This window comes from Monodon monoceros, unplaced genomic scaffold (assembly GCF_005190385.1).
Source record: "Monodon monoceros isolate NGI ecotype Baffin Bay Population unplaced genomic scaffold, NGI_Narwhal_1 Super_Scaffold_18, whole genome shotgun sequence".
Taxonomy (NCBI): domain Eukaryota; kingdom Metazoa; phylum Chordata; class Mammalia; order Artiodactyla; family Monodontidae; genus Monodon; species Monodon monoceros.
The window spans coordinates 33,643,446-33,660,043 of record NW_021703774.1 but is presented as its reverse complement, the minus strand read 5'-3'; the positions used below and the strand labels follow the sequence as shown (position 1 = coordinate 33,660,043).

The window sequence follows — 16,598 nt, the reverse complement described above, 5'->3', positions numbered from 1 at the left end:
GACTGCTGGATCAGATTAGTGCATATGTAGTTTTGTTAGATGTTGCCAAATTCCCCTCCAAAAGGGTTGTATGGGTTTGCATTCCCATCAGCAATATGTGAGCATACCTGTTTCCCCAGAGCCTCACCACAGATATATGCTAAGTTTTGGTCTCCTCATGTACTGTGCCTGTACAGGGGCAGGGACAGGTACATTCAAGCCACGATATCCAGAACCCAACCACTTCTCAACAACTCCACGGCTGACACCCTATGCCATATCTTCCCTGGGCTACTACAGCAGCCTCCTATTTCCTCCTATGGTCTTATCTCTACACAGCAGCCTGGAATCCTTTAGAAAGATCACTTCCTGTTCATAAATTCTCCAACAGCATCCCACTCACTTAGAATAAAATCCAAACACCTACCTTAGTCGACAAAACTCTAAGAGTCTGGCCTCTGGCTTCATCTCCTGCCACTCTCTTCTCCACTCACTCTGCTCCAGCCGCACTGGCATCCTGCGTGCTGGTCCTTGCATATGCCAAGGATCTCTGCATGTGATGTTTTCTCTCCCCAGAACACTCTTCCCCAGATACCCATGTGGCTCACTCCCTGACTTCCTTCAGGATGGCAAATGTCACCTTCTTGGGTGACCTAAGAGTTTCCCTGAACAATCCACCTAGAACAGTATCCCCTCTCTATTCTCCATCTCCTCACCTTGCTTTATTTTTCTTCATGACACTCACCAACACCTGATATATATTAATTTGTTTATCAACTGATCATCTATTTATTGGTCCTTTAGTAGAATGTAAGGTTCATGAACACAGGAACTTTTCCTTGGTACACAATGAGCAATCAATATACACACAGATGGTCCTCAACTTACAATGGTTTGACTTAAGACTTTTCGACTTTACAATGGTACAAAAGCGATACACATTCAGTAGAATCTGTACTTGGAATTTTGATCTTTCCTGGGCTATTGATACGTGGTATAGTACTCTCTCATGATGCTGGGCAGCAGTCATGGGCTGCGGCTCCCAGCCAGCCATGCAAACACAAGGGTAAACAAACGATACACTTACAATCATTCTGTACCCAGATAACGACTCTCTTTTTCACTCAGTAGAGTATTCAATAAATTACATGAGACATTCAACACTTTATTATAAAACTGGCTTTATGTTAGATGATTTTACCCAACCGTAGGCTAATATAAGTGTTCTAAGCACGTTTAAGGTAGGCTAGGCTAAGCTATACATGTTTGTGTATAAGAACTTGCAGGTTAGGTGTATGAAATGCATTTTTGACTTTAGATATTTTCAACTTACGATGGGTTGATCGGGATATAACCCTATCATAGGAAGATGTGTGCTTGCTGAATGAATGAATGAACAGAATGTATGGATGAGAGAATCCGAGTTCAGACTCTCTTGTTCCTATTGTCCTTTAGGCACAGATAATTCTTCCTCGCCTGAACTCAGTTTGGACTTATCTTTGCCAACTGCTTGACTATTAATCATTACCATCTTGTGAAATTTCTTATACTGCTATTCCGAATTACTACAGCTTATCTCTTTTTATTTAACTTTTTACTTGCTTATTTATTTTCTCCCAACTGTGTCTTAAAACCAGGTAAAGACAGGGTTACCCCTGTTTTTGTTTTCCTATTTGGCAATGCATGGTGCTCAGCACCGATCAGGGGCTTGATAAATATTTGTTGACTGTTCAATAGTGCTGTACAATGCTGTTACTTCTGGTGGATGGAGAGACAATGAAAAAATTGTAGCTGATTGGAATGGCATAAGTTGTAAACATGCTAACATAATTATTATTCCAAAAATGAACCCAAGCAATGCCCCAGTTTATTGGGACAGAGGAAGGAGAGGAAGGGAGAGAATGGCTGCTTCTGAATTGAGACCAGCGATCATCTACATACCTCCTTAGCGCCAAGAAGGTCATTCTGTCACTTTTCTTATAACTAGGCAAGATAACATTTAAAAACAATTTCTGATGCCCAGTTCCTAGAAATCTTCATGGTGCTTGCTCAGATATCTGTGTTTTCTAAACACTCTTACACTTGGAAGACTCAATTCACCTCTTTCCCTAAATTCTGTCCAACCAGCCTAGGAGCTGGTGAGGAATGGATTTATGAGATTCAGCGTCATCCAAGCAGAAGACAGCGTGACTTAGTTGAGAAGGAGCCAGCCCTGCCAGACTCTCAAATCTTGGCTACAACCTTAAGAGTAGCTACTAACTGAGCTCTGGAGATGTCCTAAACAGTGAGACCAAACCACAACAAAAACTGAATATTACCAGGAGTCAATGCAATATTGTAAAAGGAGCTTGTTTTCAAAGCAGTCTGCTGCAGAAAGCCAATGTGACAACAAAGGTCCAGGCTATGCAGTGGGAGATACCAACATGGGCAAAGACGGTGAGTAATGGTGAAACTAGCGTCACCACATTGGACCAGCTAGACTTACTCACATAACAGCTATAATTTAAAACTCACTCTATGGTTCCCTGGTGGCGCAGTGGTTGAGAGTCCGCCTGCGGTCTGGGAAGCTCCCACATGCCGTGGAGCGGCTGGGCCTGTGAGCCATGGCCGCTGAGCCTGCGCGTCCAGAGCCTGTGCTCCGCAACAGGAGAGGCCACAACAGTGAGAGGCCCGCGTACCGCAAAGAACAAACAAACAAACAAAAAAAACTCACTCTAAGCTAGAAAAGGGAGTGTGGTAAGTGGCTCAGGCACCTGGGGGTCAAAAATACGTGATATTTTTCTCTCAATGTCTAGGTGTGGCCATTCTGAGGTAGCAAACATTATGTGAACAAATAAGATTTTATTCCTCTTTGGAGAATGTCAGGATGGGAAGTCAATCTCTATTCTTACTCCATAAAGAATTCCTGGAAGTTCTTCCCAGTTCTTGCACAAATATGGGCAAGGCTGTAATCCTGCTTACCGTGTCTGCTGATAAACCGGATACAGCTTTCTACCACCAAAGGAATTGCCTGGCTGGAATCCTAAAAAGCCAAAAAAAAACATTAGAATCTTCAAAGAGAGACAGCCCAGGGTCAGAGAAAATGAGCCAAAACCACGTGGAACTTGTCTCAGCTGGATCAGTGGCTGGTCCACAAGAAGCATCCAGCCTGGCCTCCACGCTCCAAAGCACATGCACAACCATCTACTTGGAATGCCTCATACCGATGTCTTAAATTCAGTGTGTCCTATATGAAACTGATCATTTTTATCCCACGGTCCCCCCCCCCCACCGCAGCCATACAATCAATCAATACATACATATATTCTGTCAAGTTTGCCTCCTAAATCCATTTATTTCTCTCCATCTCTACTGCCACCAACCCAGTCCAATCCACCAGTATCTCCATTCCCATCCCTGTCGTCCTCCAAACCAGTTTTTCTTCCCTCATATTGGTTAGGTGATCTTTAAAAGTGCACATTCCATCGTTTACTCTCTAGGCTAAACTCTTTCAAGGACTCCTCGTTACTTTCTGTATGCAGCCTTGCCTGTCTGGGGTCCTGTCTTAGCCTCCAGTTTTGTCTCCTTCTGCTCCTCAGTAAGTCCTCCTTTGCTCATGGCTTTGCGTGAGCTGCTGGAATGCTCTCCTCACCCTGGACCCCCACCCCCAGGGTCTCAGTGCAAGTATCACTTCCTCAGGGATGCTTTCCCAGACTCCCCAGATGAGATCAGAGCCCCTGTCTATGGGGTCTCAGCACCTTGTACTTGGCCTTCACAGCCTGACTGTGACTTAATTGTGTGGGTATGAATATTTGTTTGTATTTGTCACCATTGTAGCTCGAGTTCCACAGGGCAGATCCTATGTCAATTCTTGGTGTCCATCTCTGGCCATGATGCTCTCACATAGCAGGTGCTCAATTAATATCAGTGGAAGGTGGCAGAATGAATCAATGGGAGCAGCAGAGAGGGGGTTTGTTTGGCATTAAAGGCAAGAAAGAAAAAAACCTAACTCTTGGAAATAGTGGAAACTAATTGGTACTAGCTTATGCAGCAGGCCTCCCAGATATCAATCTTTGCTCTGCCATTTTTGCTCTACAATCCTGCCATTTATTTAACTTCTTTTGGCCTTAATTTGGTATCTACTAACTGGGGAGGGGGATTGGTGGTGAGGAGAGTAATATTTCCTATTGGCACATGAACACAGTGCTTACCATTTACAAAAGAATTTATAGAGGTGTTGGGTCATATATTAAGTGCTTTAGATGGATTGGTCCTGGTAACAACCCTATGGGATGTGTATTATTATTATCCTCATTTGACAAGTGAGGAAATGAAGGCTTAGCAAGGTGAAATAGCTGCTTACGGTGACACAGCTGCTAAGTAGAAGAGCCAGGATTCAAACCCAGGCAGTCTCCCCCTGAGACTGAGCATCTCACTACCACCCATACTGCGTCCTAGGAGCTTGGCAAACATAGTCAGGTGTGAATACCAAATGTTACTGAAAACCAGTAGGGTTTTCTAGTGCATCTAAATGCACAACCACTCACTTACAGGGAAGGAAGGGACCAGGCAGAGTGACCTTAGTCCTAGTTAGAAAGGGCTTTAGATGTTCAGGACAGAGACTGGGCTCTCCAGTAGGATGGGTCCTGTGGCTTCTGCCCATTTCACAGGTTGGTTTGTGCCTCTCCCCCGGCTCTAAATGTTCAACTGTAGCTGCAGGTTTGGCCACTAATAGGGAAGCAGCTGGGTCTCATGAAGATGCCAGGCTGAGAGAAAAGCTGGCGTGGCCTCCAGCTCCTGAGCTTGCTGGAAAGCCAGGATGCTGCCAGAGGACGTACTGTGTACCAAAGTGCAGCTGGAGTCAGGAGGGTCTCAGAGACCCAAATGCTCGTCTCATGACCCCCAGACCCGTCTGCTTCCTCCACCTCTCCAGCTTCAGTAGGCAGTGTCTGCCTTCTTTTTGCCAACAGTAAATTCTACCAGTCAGTCTAGGCTGGTCTCAGAGGAAGAATCTTTTTCAGCTCTTCCTTACATTAATGAAGAAACTGGGTTCCACTATAAAAAAAAACCCCAAACTTAATTTTTTGGAGGTCTTTTTATGTTTACAAACATTGTTATTATACTTTTCATTTACAAACAGTAGTAGCAGTGATAATGAGGACAGTGATATGAGGGTTTGTAAAGTTTTTCTGGTCCTAAGACCCAGAGGGAGGGAGGTTGGGAAGCTCACAGGTTATGGTTTCAATAAGTTACGTGAGTGCAAAATTCTGCCTCAACTTGTGGTAAAAGGAATATCAATGATAGCTAAAGGGAAGCATGCAGGGTTGCAGAAAGTAAAGCATCAAAGACATTAACCTGCATGTTCATGGTTACCAGAAGTGGCCCAGAGGATAATTTGTGGCAGACAAGAGTGGGCCAGAGATGACCTGTCCTACTGCAGAGGAGTATTTTCCTAGTCCCCACTGCTCCAGTGGAGCCTAAGTCAGAGTCCAGTGAAAACAAAGGACAAAGGACATTGCAGGGACAAAAAGTCATGAGGGCTCTGACTCTCTCCTTGTAATGTTTCTGAGCTCCGAGGGAATCCATTTCCCCAGGACGTGCCCTGGTGAAGACCCTCACTTCACCATAGATCTTGCATACAACTGACCGAGCAGTGTCTATGTGTGTTCCTATTCAGTGTCTGTCTCTCCCTTCCTTCCTCTCTCCTTCCCTCGTCCAGTGTTAGAATCCATGTCAGTTTGATTCTTTTGTTCATAATATTTTTGGTCATTTAACCCCAGGGCTGGAAGGGCCCTTGAAGGATGATCGGGTCAAATCCCCATTCAATCAGATTAAAGGAACTTTAAACCAAAAGTGGAGGAAGAAAAGTAGCAAACATAACTTGGAAGAGATAGTAAAGCAGGGGTCCAGTGATTTGCAGCAGAAAGCAATCAAGAAGGTGGCTAGATAATGTCTAAATATGCCATTGTTTGGCATAATTTCTCACACGTGAGAGAGTTACGATTTTTGCCAGGTACTGATCTTTGTTACATTTGTTAGGTTTACGTTTTCACCAGGGAGAAAACACAAGTCTTGACCCCTGATTAGATGTGGGTAATAAGGAAAAAAGAGGCATCAAAGATAAGATGTAGGGCTTCAGGGATTGTGAAGAATAGAGGGTCTCCATAAGAGTCGAGAAGTAAGGGGAGGTGCTAAGGAAATGAAAATGTGGTTGGAAGGTGAGGAGATGGATGCTGAGGGTAGGAGGTGCCACCGCAACTCTTGAGCATCAACATCCTGCCCATCAATTAGGAGTTAGATCCAAAGACTCAGAACGACAACGTTACAGAACAAGTGGACGCTTCGGGAAGGAGAGAAAAGAGACAGAATCATCCAAGGCAACACAAGTGACAAGGGAAAGAATATGGAAGGAAGTCAAAAGAGGACCAAGCCTTGGGGAAATGCTTACATTTCGAGGAACAGAGAAAGATGGGCCAGCAAAGAAGATATGGAAGTAATAGGAATGAGAAAATTCTGGGCTTGATGGGAGCAGGGAATGCTTGGAAGCGCAGTTGAGGCATCTCTTTTTGAAGAAAAGTCAGATGGTCTGAACCTAGGCTTTGCTAGGGTCAAACATGATTGGAACGCATTGGGTAGACTCAAAAGCAAAAGTTACACAGTTCTTCCTCTTGTTTGGTTGATTTGCCATAAACAACCAAACAAATTTTATTTCCTGGTTATGTACACATGATTACTCCTCTTCCAAATTACCCACTATTTACCTTTCTGACTATCTTAGAAAAACTCTTCACTGATCCACCATTAGATTTGAGCTGCTGGAAAAAAAGTGAATGAAAACAAGGTCTTTACTTGATTGGGGTTTCTGGTGCATGCTGGAACTCTTACACAAATCTAGCACCTGGCAAATATGCTTTGCTTGCAACTGCCTAGGCACAGCAGGATGAAAACCAGATGGGTGCAGTTCTTTTCTGATTATGAGCCCAACCAGGGACACATATCACCTGCCAAACCGTGGCCTTTGGCACTCCTGCAGCCAGAGTGGTCGCACCTAGGCTCCATCTATATGTAGGGGGCTCAATTTCAGTGCAGGAACTGAAAGGAACAAACTTCAAGGTCAATCCTGTTCTTATTTTCGAAGGGGGGTGGGATAAAAAACCTTGCTCCCTCTTTAAGATATCCACCTATTAATTTTAAACGTAATAAATGATCCCGGGGAGGCACTCCCTTCCTCTCTAGTTTTAACTGAAATTATGAAAGAAAGGCGAAGCAGAAAGAAAGAAGAGGAATAGAGGAAAGAGAACTGCAATGACATCTTTATAATTTAAAAAATGTGTAATTGCATCTGATGGTGTTCTCATTAAAAGAAGATCCAAAATAGAGAAGGGAAAAAAACTAGTGACAGCAAAGCTAAGACAAGTGCGGGCTATGTTATCAACTTCCCCAGCTGGACTGAAGACCCTGCAGGGGCTACCACCATCGCAGAAACCATGTGCCCTCTACATTCCATTAACTCCCTGTGGCTACAGCCACTGTGAATTACCCAGAATGATTTTTTAAAGCCTGGATCAGCTTTCCCCTGAGTACACACAAAGACATTTCTGAGCTCTCTCCACCCCCTCTCTGCCAACTGCCTGCTGCATAGCTGGTATGAGCTTAGGGGATACAAAACCATTTTAGTATTTGCCATAAAGTATAATTAGGAAGTCCAATTTGCAACTGCAAAAAAAAACCCTTCAATTAATTCTTTTTAAACAAGCATAAGTGCTGTTTAGATTATCCACTGATGTGGACTGCCCATGCCGAGCTAAGATCCCTCCTAAGGTGGGTCATGAGAGCTAGCTGCTTACAGCTCAGTGTCAGATTTGAATACAACTCTGAAGATGGTGCACATAATTGCAGAGCTCAACGTCTCTTGCTTATCATTCCTAGACCAGACTTATCTTTACATTTTTAGTATGTCTTAGAAATACATCTAAGATGGCCATGCCACCAGAAACAAACAAAAACCTGCAAACTTGGTCTAGATGATTAGATGCTGTGAGTTACTGTCATATTGGTACCCATGTATGAAGTGTGAGGCCTCTTTCACGGTCTCCTAGAGAAGTAGCACCAAAGATAGTTCTGGCACAGTCTGCCACAGTCAAACCAGACCTCTAGCATGTAAGAGCATAAACGACTAGAGAGGAGAGGAACAAGTCCCTGCCCCCCTCGCTAATTTGATGAAGTTGCCGTAATATTAAACATACTATGACTAAATGGTACATTCCAAATGTAAGCATGAAGTCAGAAAAGTGTCTGTCCCATCCACACTGGAGTTCCATAAATATCTGGGATCTAACCATTTCACGCCAGACAAGCCTGCCTCTTGCTGGGCCCTTACCTGTTTCCTCACAGTTGAGCTACGCCTGTGGTTGAATCCAGCAACAGGGAGGGAAAAGAGAAAATGAGATTAAAAACAATCTGTGAGGTAGTTAATGAAACAAACTGCATTAATCAGCTCAGTCCCAGAAGTGGCTAAGAGACTTGATAAGTTACCCTCCAAATGAAGCCCAGTAAAGCGCTTTTCACAAAAGCTTAGAGGTCTCTGGTCTTAATGTCTGCCACCATTCAAAAGTAGAATAGGAGGGAATTGGTTCAATTTGCAGTAAAATATATATAGGTCAGACAACATGAAGATTTCTCCATTTGCAAGGAGACACTAGTAAACACCAAAGGAAGCTATGGTTTTCTTTCTCTTGGAAATAAATCCTTAGGGAAAAGATAAGGAGCGATTTTCCCGGAATTTAGACAGTAGAGTGTCCAGACTGGAAGGAACCTTGGCGATTCCATAGGTCAATGCTTTTCAAGCTGTGTTTAGCCTTGGAAGCCTTTTCTCCAAGGGAATCTGACTCAGACAACAATACCCAAGCAAGGAGAGCAGTGATGCCTCTTTGAGTGAGGGTAGAAGGTAAGGACCAGAGCCCAGCTGCTGGGCACCTTCTGCCACTTCCACTAGGCTCTTCTTAAGGACCTCTTTGGAATCCTAGAGCTCCTTGGATCTAGGTGATTGTTCTGTCTTGTCTTTTTTTTGGCCACGTTGCACAGCTTGTGGGATCTTATTTCCCCTCACAGCGACTGAACCCATGCCCCCTCCAGTGGAAGCATGGAGTCTGAACCACTGGACTGCCAGGGAAGTCCCTCTCTATCTTGTCTTATGGATGAGGAAACCGGAGTTCAGAGAGGGGAAAAGAGCAGCCCATGGTCACACAGTGAATAACACAGCATAAGGGAATTCAGCTCAGCTCTTTTCACTCCCATAGAGCCTTCTGCAGTTATGGCACTTTAGGTGAAATTACACTAAGACTTTAGCACCAGGAAGATATATTCTACAGAATTCCATTATCCTGGTTCCCTCCAGTCAACAAGACTAGTATATTAATTGTGATCCGCAATGACAAAACGATGAAAGCCAAATGAAGCTATTTTTAAGTAATGAGCCTATAATTGTAAATGGCCTCATGACTATTGTGTGTGTGTGTCGCCAGATATAAGTGGTTTATATAATGGGCTAACGCAGGGTCTCTAAGGAGTCTGGCCCATTAAAGCTCTTTCCCCAGTTAAATCAGCACATTTTTAGGCATCTGAGAACCGTCGGCTGAATGAATGCCTTGCTTGCCGCCAGCTCACGAGTTTTCTCATAGCAGCTCCATGACTGAGAGGGAAAATATTTGGCTGGGGTGGGGGAGGGCGGGGAAGGTGGGGAAAGATTGGGAGGGCTGCATACTTGTACATCAGGCGAGGATGTCTACCAATGCTGTTGGCAAGCAATGCAATGTAATATTTCATTATCCAGCGACACTCGCTAATTAGAGGCTGTCATCTTTTCCACGTATAAAAAAAATTTCAGGTCAAATGCTATCTTCTGATCCTCGTTCCCTAGGTCAGAGACTTCCCAAAACCCACATGTTGAAGTCTAAAAGCTAAGGTTAGGTTACCAGGATCCTCCAGCGTCGAACATTTCTTTTCCGTGCAATGCAGTGGTTTTGGGGGGGTCTCTGGGACTATTTTGGCAAACGGTAACTCTCTTCACTTATTTCTGCTCAGCAAATCCCATTTCCATTTGAGGCCAGATGGGGTCAGCAAGGTAAAGGGATGGAAGCCACCCCTGCCCTAGGCTACCCCTTTGCAAAGTCATCCAACACCTCTACAACTCAACTCCTTGGCTCTTTCCCAGGTTGGGATGGCTCTACCCCTCCGGCCTCTCTTCATCCCTTCCCAGGGCTGTCTCAGGCCACACCTACCTGGCCAGACTGCAATCTGTCCGCTGACCTGTTGGAAAGACAAAGGCAAAAAGCACATGTTGAAGCAGACGGGGTAAAAGGGGGAGACTTGCTCCCAGGAATGACTGTGTCTGCCCGGCTCCCCAGGGAGCCCCGAGGATCACGTGTGACTAGCCTTCCAGGCAAAAAAGAAGAGAGCACCCAGGTCCTCTTTCTGGGCCTCGTTTCTGATGCTTGTTCCCAGCCTAGGGCTGCTGGTATCCTGAAACCTTAGGATTGCCAACTCTGCTTCCCAGTGGGAAAACGGGTGGATGAGGAGGAAAAATAGCAAGGCAGAGCATATCTTAGAGAACAAATTATTAGAAGCTTTCCCAGAGATGAAATTCAGCTTCTCTTCTATGTGTGCTGGGTGTGTGTGTGGTGGGGAGGGAGGGATGAACCTGCTTGCCCTTCAGGCTGTGAACACACACACACACACACACACACACACACACACACATACACACACACACACACAGTTGAGGGTGGAAGGGGAAGAAGGAAGGAATAGCTATTTGGGGAGAGGAGGAAGCATACATCGAAATTCTCGTTTTAGATTCATACTAAATTCTCACTTCCATTACGCTGGGCTGAAATGACAAGGGAAAAATATTTAAAATGCTGCTACTGCTTTTAGACTGTGGTTCTCAACCCAACAGTGGGCCCTAATACTAAGCTGGATGGATCATACACAGTCTTAAAAAATGGAATTGAAAATCTTAATGCTCATCTGAAGTATTCTTACGTTTTTTAAAAATATGCACGTGCACTTGGGCCATTATGTAATCTGTGTTGCTTTTTTTGGGTCCACAGTTAACCCAGCTTGGTCTATATTAGACCGTATTAGATAAACCAGGGAAAGGGTAAGCAGGTGCTGAGCCGGGGAAGGAGAGATTGGCTCCCAAGCTCCTCATCCAGTTTCCTGGAAAGGCGACTCCAAGGGCCGAGGTGTGGGGGGGAGGGGGAGGAGGGAGGGCAGGGCTTTTTCTTGCCTTTAAAGGTTGCTAATTGTTGATTACAGTTCAGCTCATCTTGAGCAACACCTCCCCCACCCCAACAGCCTCTCTTACCAAAGGCTCAGCTTTCGTCTGCAAAAATATTATTCAGAGCCATTATTTCTAACATCTGTCCCATTTCCATTCTGGAATATTCATACACATCAATTATCCCTCTGTGGCAAGAAACAAGGGGCTCTTGCGTTAGTGACAAATACATACAGAAGGCAGGGACATGATGACTTGCACACAGGAAGACCTATATTTTTCATTATTGCTAGAACTTGTCATCTTTAGATGAAGGCAACTTGCATCACTGATGAACAGTCACCAACCTTCACCCCTTCATAGTAGCACACTTGGTGCATGTATGTGTGTTGCAAACACACACACACACACACACACACACACACACTCTCTCTCTCTCTCTCTCTCTCTCTCTCTCTCTCTCTCTCTCTCTCCCGCCCTGTTCCCCATCTCACTTATGGGTCATGCTTAGATTATCCTGGCAAAAAGAAATCACAGTTATAACTTGCTTCAAATAGTTCTGGGCTTTTCTTCCTCCGATTCCCCACGGAGCAATCTGATAACTCAAGAGTAAAGATTTTCTATAAGCAAACTTTGGATCTCAATGCATAGACCTGTTCAGCCTGAGTCCCCTGGGTGTTGCGGAGGGAAGGCAACAGAAGTTACTTAACAGGCTTTCTTCACATAAAAGAAAATGCCTTAAAAGTCACAAGATCAAAGACATTAGAGATAAAAGAATTAATCATCTGGGGGAATCGTTCAGGGCAGGAGAACAGGGTAAGAAGGGCGGGTAGGAGGCTCTGATTTCTGGGGCCATTGAGCCAGTGAGTGCTGTATACTTCCCTAGATTCTGCAGTTGGTCTGAAGAATTTATTTGAGAACGTTAGACATCTGTGGGTGCAGGTTTTGCCTTTCACTGGTGTTAGAACACCAGTAGCCTCCCCCTCCCTATCTTTAAGTGAGGAGATCAGTGGGGGAGGGAGGAGGGGCAGGGCCTTCAGAGGTGTCCCCAACTTGGGAATCCCATTAATCATAGGATGCTGAGAGCTGGGCAGGAGACCTGGGCAAGGTGCCAAAAACCCCAGGGAAGCTTCTCTTTCAACCCCTGCCTTCTGTTTGACAGCTGAGGAGAGAAAGTCCAGAGTGCCAGTCCAGTCCTCTGCCTTGCTACTTTCCAGGGTCTGGTTAAAATCATCCTATGAGACCAGATAGTCGATTCAGCACCACAGCTTCAGCCTGGCCAAAGCAGGGAGAGGGCTGCCTCTTAGCACCAGGACCCTTCAAAGCAGAAGAAAACCTCTGCCCCACCTTGAAGCTACAGACAGCTGCAGTCTGCCCATGACCCCTGCCCTTGAGAATCCTCTCCTCTTTTCTCCTCAGAGCAGCTGTGTAGCTCACCTCACAGCTCCCCACCTTCTTGCTTCAGCCTCGGTCCTGCTACAAGAGGAGCTGAGAGTTTTCCCAAAGTGTCTGGACAGTAAAGAACCCACCAGCTCCTTGGCCTCAGTAGTGGCAGAGGAGGCGCAGGAGTGGGGCTGGGTGGAGAGCAGGCACGCTCCATTTAAACAAATAGATGATGCACATTAGTGCTTCATTAAGCATTGGCCCTTCCCCATTACTCAAGCGGTCATTTGGGGCGTGTGCTTCCACATCAAATGAGCGAGGAAAAGCAATGCATTCATATAACCAGACTGAGGATGGAGGCGTGTGCTCAGCACTTGGGCCCAGGGCTCGGCCTTCCCTCACTGCCAAATCTCCAGCAGAGCCCACACTCACTCTCTCCCAGGGTTTTCTGGAGAAGGTCGTGCTTGGCTTGTAGCTTGGTGATGAGGTTCCTGCCCTCCAGGTACTCCTTCATTTTCTGTAAGGGAGGAGGATAAAGAACAATCAGTCCTGAAAGAAAAAAAAATCACAGACGCTCAGCTGTACAATTCCCTTTCTAAGAGGGCTTTTGGTTTCTGACCCAATTTCCACCGGGTCCATTTTTTATTTTTTTAAGGCCCTGAGCTGAGCAGCTGCTGGTTTTCCTGGTGGATTAGTATCCTGCTCTATGTCTTCCTGGGAGCTCCGCGTCAGCCACCATAAGAAGCTATCTCCTCGGGCCCCTCATCCATCTCTTTCAGCTCCTCGGAAGAAAAGCAGGGTGTGGAGGGACTCACTGAGCCCCGCCTTCTTGGTGTGAAGGATACACACCTGTGGCTCATCACCTCCACTGACATCCAGCCCTGCCCGGCCCCTCCCAGGGTGCATTCCTTCACCCCAGGAGCAATGTCAAGGCTCAGCCCCTGCCTGGGCTGCAAGCACCAAGCACAGCATTCAGCGCATCTCTGAGCCATATTTTCATCATTTCAATCGCTTCCTCCTCTATTGTGCAGAGTCTTTGTGGAAAGCTTGGGATTTCTGAGCACACAGAGACAGGGGCTGCCACCCTCCACTTGTATACACACATACTGGCGGTTCCAAACACAAGATGAGGTTTATGGAAATGCGATCCCATCTGCTCTAACAGTCCAAATATGATTGCTGTGCTGTACTTTGTGATTTGACCTCTCTCAACCCTTGTCTGCTCAGCGAGAGACTATGTTTCCCTGGACAATTCATTAAATCTCCAAGACAACTCTATGAACTATGATTATCATTATCCCCATTTTATGGATGAAGGTACTGAGATTTGGAGAGATTCAATAAGTGGCTCTAGGTCAAACGATTAGTGAGTGGTGGAACCAGTATCCACATATGCAGTTTGACAGTACACTGTGTGCTTTTAATCGTTATGATAACGTGCTTGACCCATTATGGTAAAGAGCAGAAGGAGAGAAGCAGAACAAAACTTCATAGTATTGATTCTTTACATATGTGTAGCAATTTAAGAATTTTTAGAGTACTTTAGCATGTATTTGACTCTCACAATAACTCTGTACAGCACATAGGGGAGACATATTATTTCCTGATTACGGATGAGAAGGGGAAGGGGGCATTGTTGATCGACACAAGCCAGTAAGTGGCGGTGTCAAACCTGGATCCCAGGCCTTTGGAGGCCCTCCGTTGTTCACCCAGATGCTCCTCTGTGGAGCTTCGCAAATCTCTGACAGCACTTTTCACCCAGCTCTGTCATGGAGGCTTTGCTGCTCCTACGTCTTTCCCTCCAAATGGTATCCTCTCTATGGTCAGAGACTGTGGCGTTCACTATTCTTTGCATCCCTGATGCTTAGTACTGTGCCCAGAAGATAGTAGACGCTCAATAAATGTGTGAAAATGAGTAAATAAATGAACAGTCTCACTCTCCTCTGGATAGAACCTTCCTCAGCAGTTACATACCACGCCCCCAAGTATGCCCCTACTCTCTGAATTAAATAGAAGACAAACAAAAAACAAGCCCTATGACAAATCATTTCTGCTGCTTTCCTCACGACCTGTTCCCTCTGCTCCTTTGTGCTTTTGCATGAGAACACCTGCATGAAAATAGGCTCTGTTGTCACCTTCCCCATCCCATCTGCTCCAGCTGCCAGCTCACCTGCTGTCAGTCTTCCCTGGGTGACATCCTAATCCCCAACCAATGCCTAACTGTGAGGCTTGGAACAGTACTTCAGGGCCCAGAGGCGAAACACCTTCAGGAGACATCCACTGCTAACATCTGAACTGCGAGAGCCCCCTCTTCGGAAGGTTATCCCAAGGAGACTCTAAAGGTGTCCTAATGAGGGAAAATTCACTCAGACACACTGTAACCCTTAAAACAAGACCAGAGTGCTCAGAAAACAGCCAAAATTCTGAAAGGAGATGGATGCAAATTCCTTCCTCTCACTCGTGTATACTTGTGATTCTGGAAATCATCTTTTTCATTCATGTTCACAGTTCACTAGTTAACTCTGGCTGTCACTCAGTGAACCATTAAAATAAATAACAATCTGATAAAGAGGTATGATGAATTAACATTTTGGGTTCCACTAAATCCTGAAGGATCAAAAACTGTGTCAAGGTATGACCTGCCTGCCTAATAGTGGAAACAGTGGTTGGAAGTTTTCCGTCTAGGTCAGCCCAGGTATGGGAAGGTAAAAGCATCCTATTCGCAGGCATGTCATTTATCACTTCCCTGTCCCACCCATAAATCCACGCTCATCTCTATGAGAGGTAAACTGGGAGAAGTAACCTGGGCTTTCCTGGGAGGAGCTTAGTTAGAAGGCTTCAGCTGCTGCTGTCCAGACACACAGCAAAGGGAGCTGAGACAGCTGACGACAAGGGAGGAATAGGTAGCTTTTCAATGATTTCTGGAGGCCAGGGGGGCTAGGAAAAGAACTGTTCATGTGTAATCTCAAAATCCTTCCTTGGGCAATAAGGGTCACTTTCCTTATTTAAACCATGTCCCAATATTAGGTAATTAATTTTATTTCATTCCACTCCCTGTACCGTGCTCCTCTCCAGAAACACCTAAAGGTAAAGTGATTACCTGGAGTTTTCCTCAGTGGAGGAAAAAGGAATGGATCATGGTCTATTCCAGATCACCAAAATGAAATCAAATTCCTAAAACACAGTCTGACTGCCACACCCCCATATGCCCCTACTCCATTTTACACGCAATATTATCAAAACTGAGAATTTTTTCCAAAAGTAGGAAGGGAGGCAGGAGTCTATTGGGTGGTTTGGGGTTTTGCCATTGTAAACCTTAAATTCAGTTTTTACGATCTCACTGATTTCTTTCTAAATAATTCCTAATTGTGTATTAATTGTCAGTGATGAGTTTTATTTATTGAAAAGGATTAGTATAATAATTTTTCTTTCTGAGCCTGCCCTCCCTGACAGACATTTCAGTTGCAGTAAGGCGGAGTAGTCTGAGTTGGTATATTCTAGTCCTACCACTTACTAACTCTTCCAACCTTGGGCAAGTCACTTAACTCCCAGAATCTTAGTTTCCCCATCTGAAAAATGGGGATAATATCTTTTTTCACAAGGGTGTTAAAGATGAAATAAGATAACAAGCATGACTGTGATTGTTAACACAAGGACTGGCAACTAGCAGGTGCTCAGAAGTGTTCCTTATACAGAATCACCTGCTCAACCAAAAAACAGTCCTTCTCTAAACTTCTTTGCTTTGTGCTAATACTTAAGAAAGCTCAATCAAAGCATGGTTTCTGGCCTGAAAAAAAAAAGTTTGAGGCACAAGAATGGTTTTCAAATTTCATTTTAAAATACCTCTTCTCTTTGAATATATTCTTTCCATGGTAGTGTAAAACTCACGGACCTTGCCTAGACCTTGAATTTAATCTGTGAACCCAAGGCCATAAGTATCCACTGCTGCCAGAAGGTGGGGTGGGTGGGAGGAGTG

At 45.0% G+C, this 16,598-nt stretch overlaps 1 protein-coding gene across 10 annotated transcripts in view; it reads right to left on the bottom strand.

The window, feature by feature from the left end:
• SRGAP2 (SLIT-ROBO Rho GTPase activating protein 2) overlaps window positions 1–16,598 on the bottom strand; it is a 234,517-nt gene that overhangs the window by 35,174 nt on the left and 182,745 nt on the right. For 9 of the 10 annotated variants that reach the window (XM_029230886.1, XM_029230888.1, XM_029230887.1 and 6 more), the window contains 4 exons: window positions 13,055–13,139; window positions 10,239–10,266; window positions 8,339–8,363; window positions 2,941–3,001 (listed from right to left, as the gene is read on the bottom strand). In XM_029230886.1, the coding sequence (XP_029086719.1) occupies window positions 2,941–3,001; window positions 8,339–8,363; window positions 10,239–10,266; window positions 13,055–13,139 (199 nt within the window). Of the gene's footprint in view, window positions 1–2,940; window positions 3,002–8,338; window positions 8,364–10,238; window positions 10,267–11,308; window positions 13,140–16,598 lie in introns of those variants that run through there. The other variant, XM_029230896.1, reaches the window with a different exon arrangement.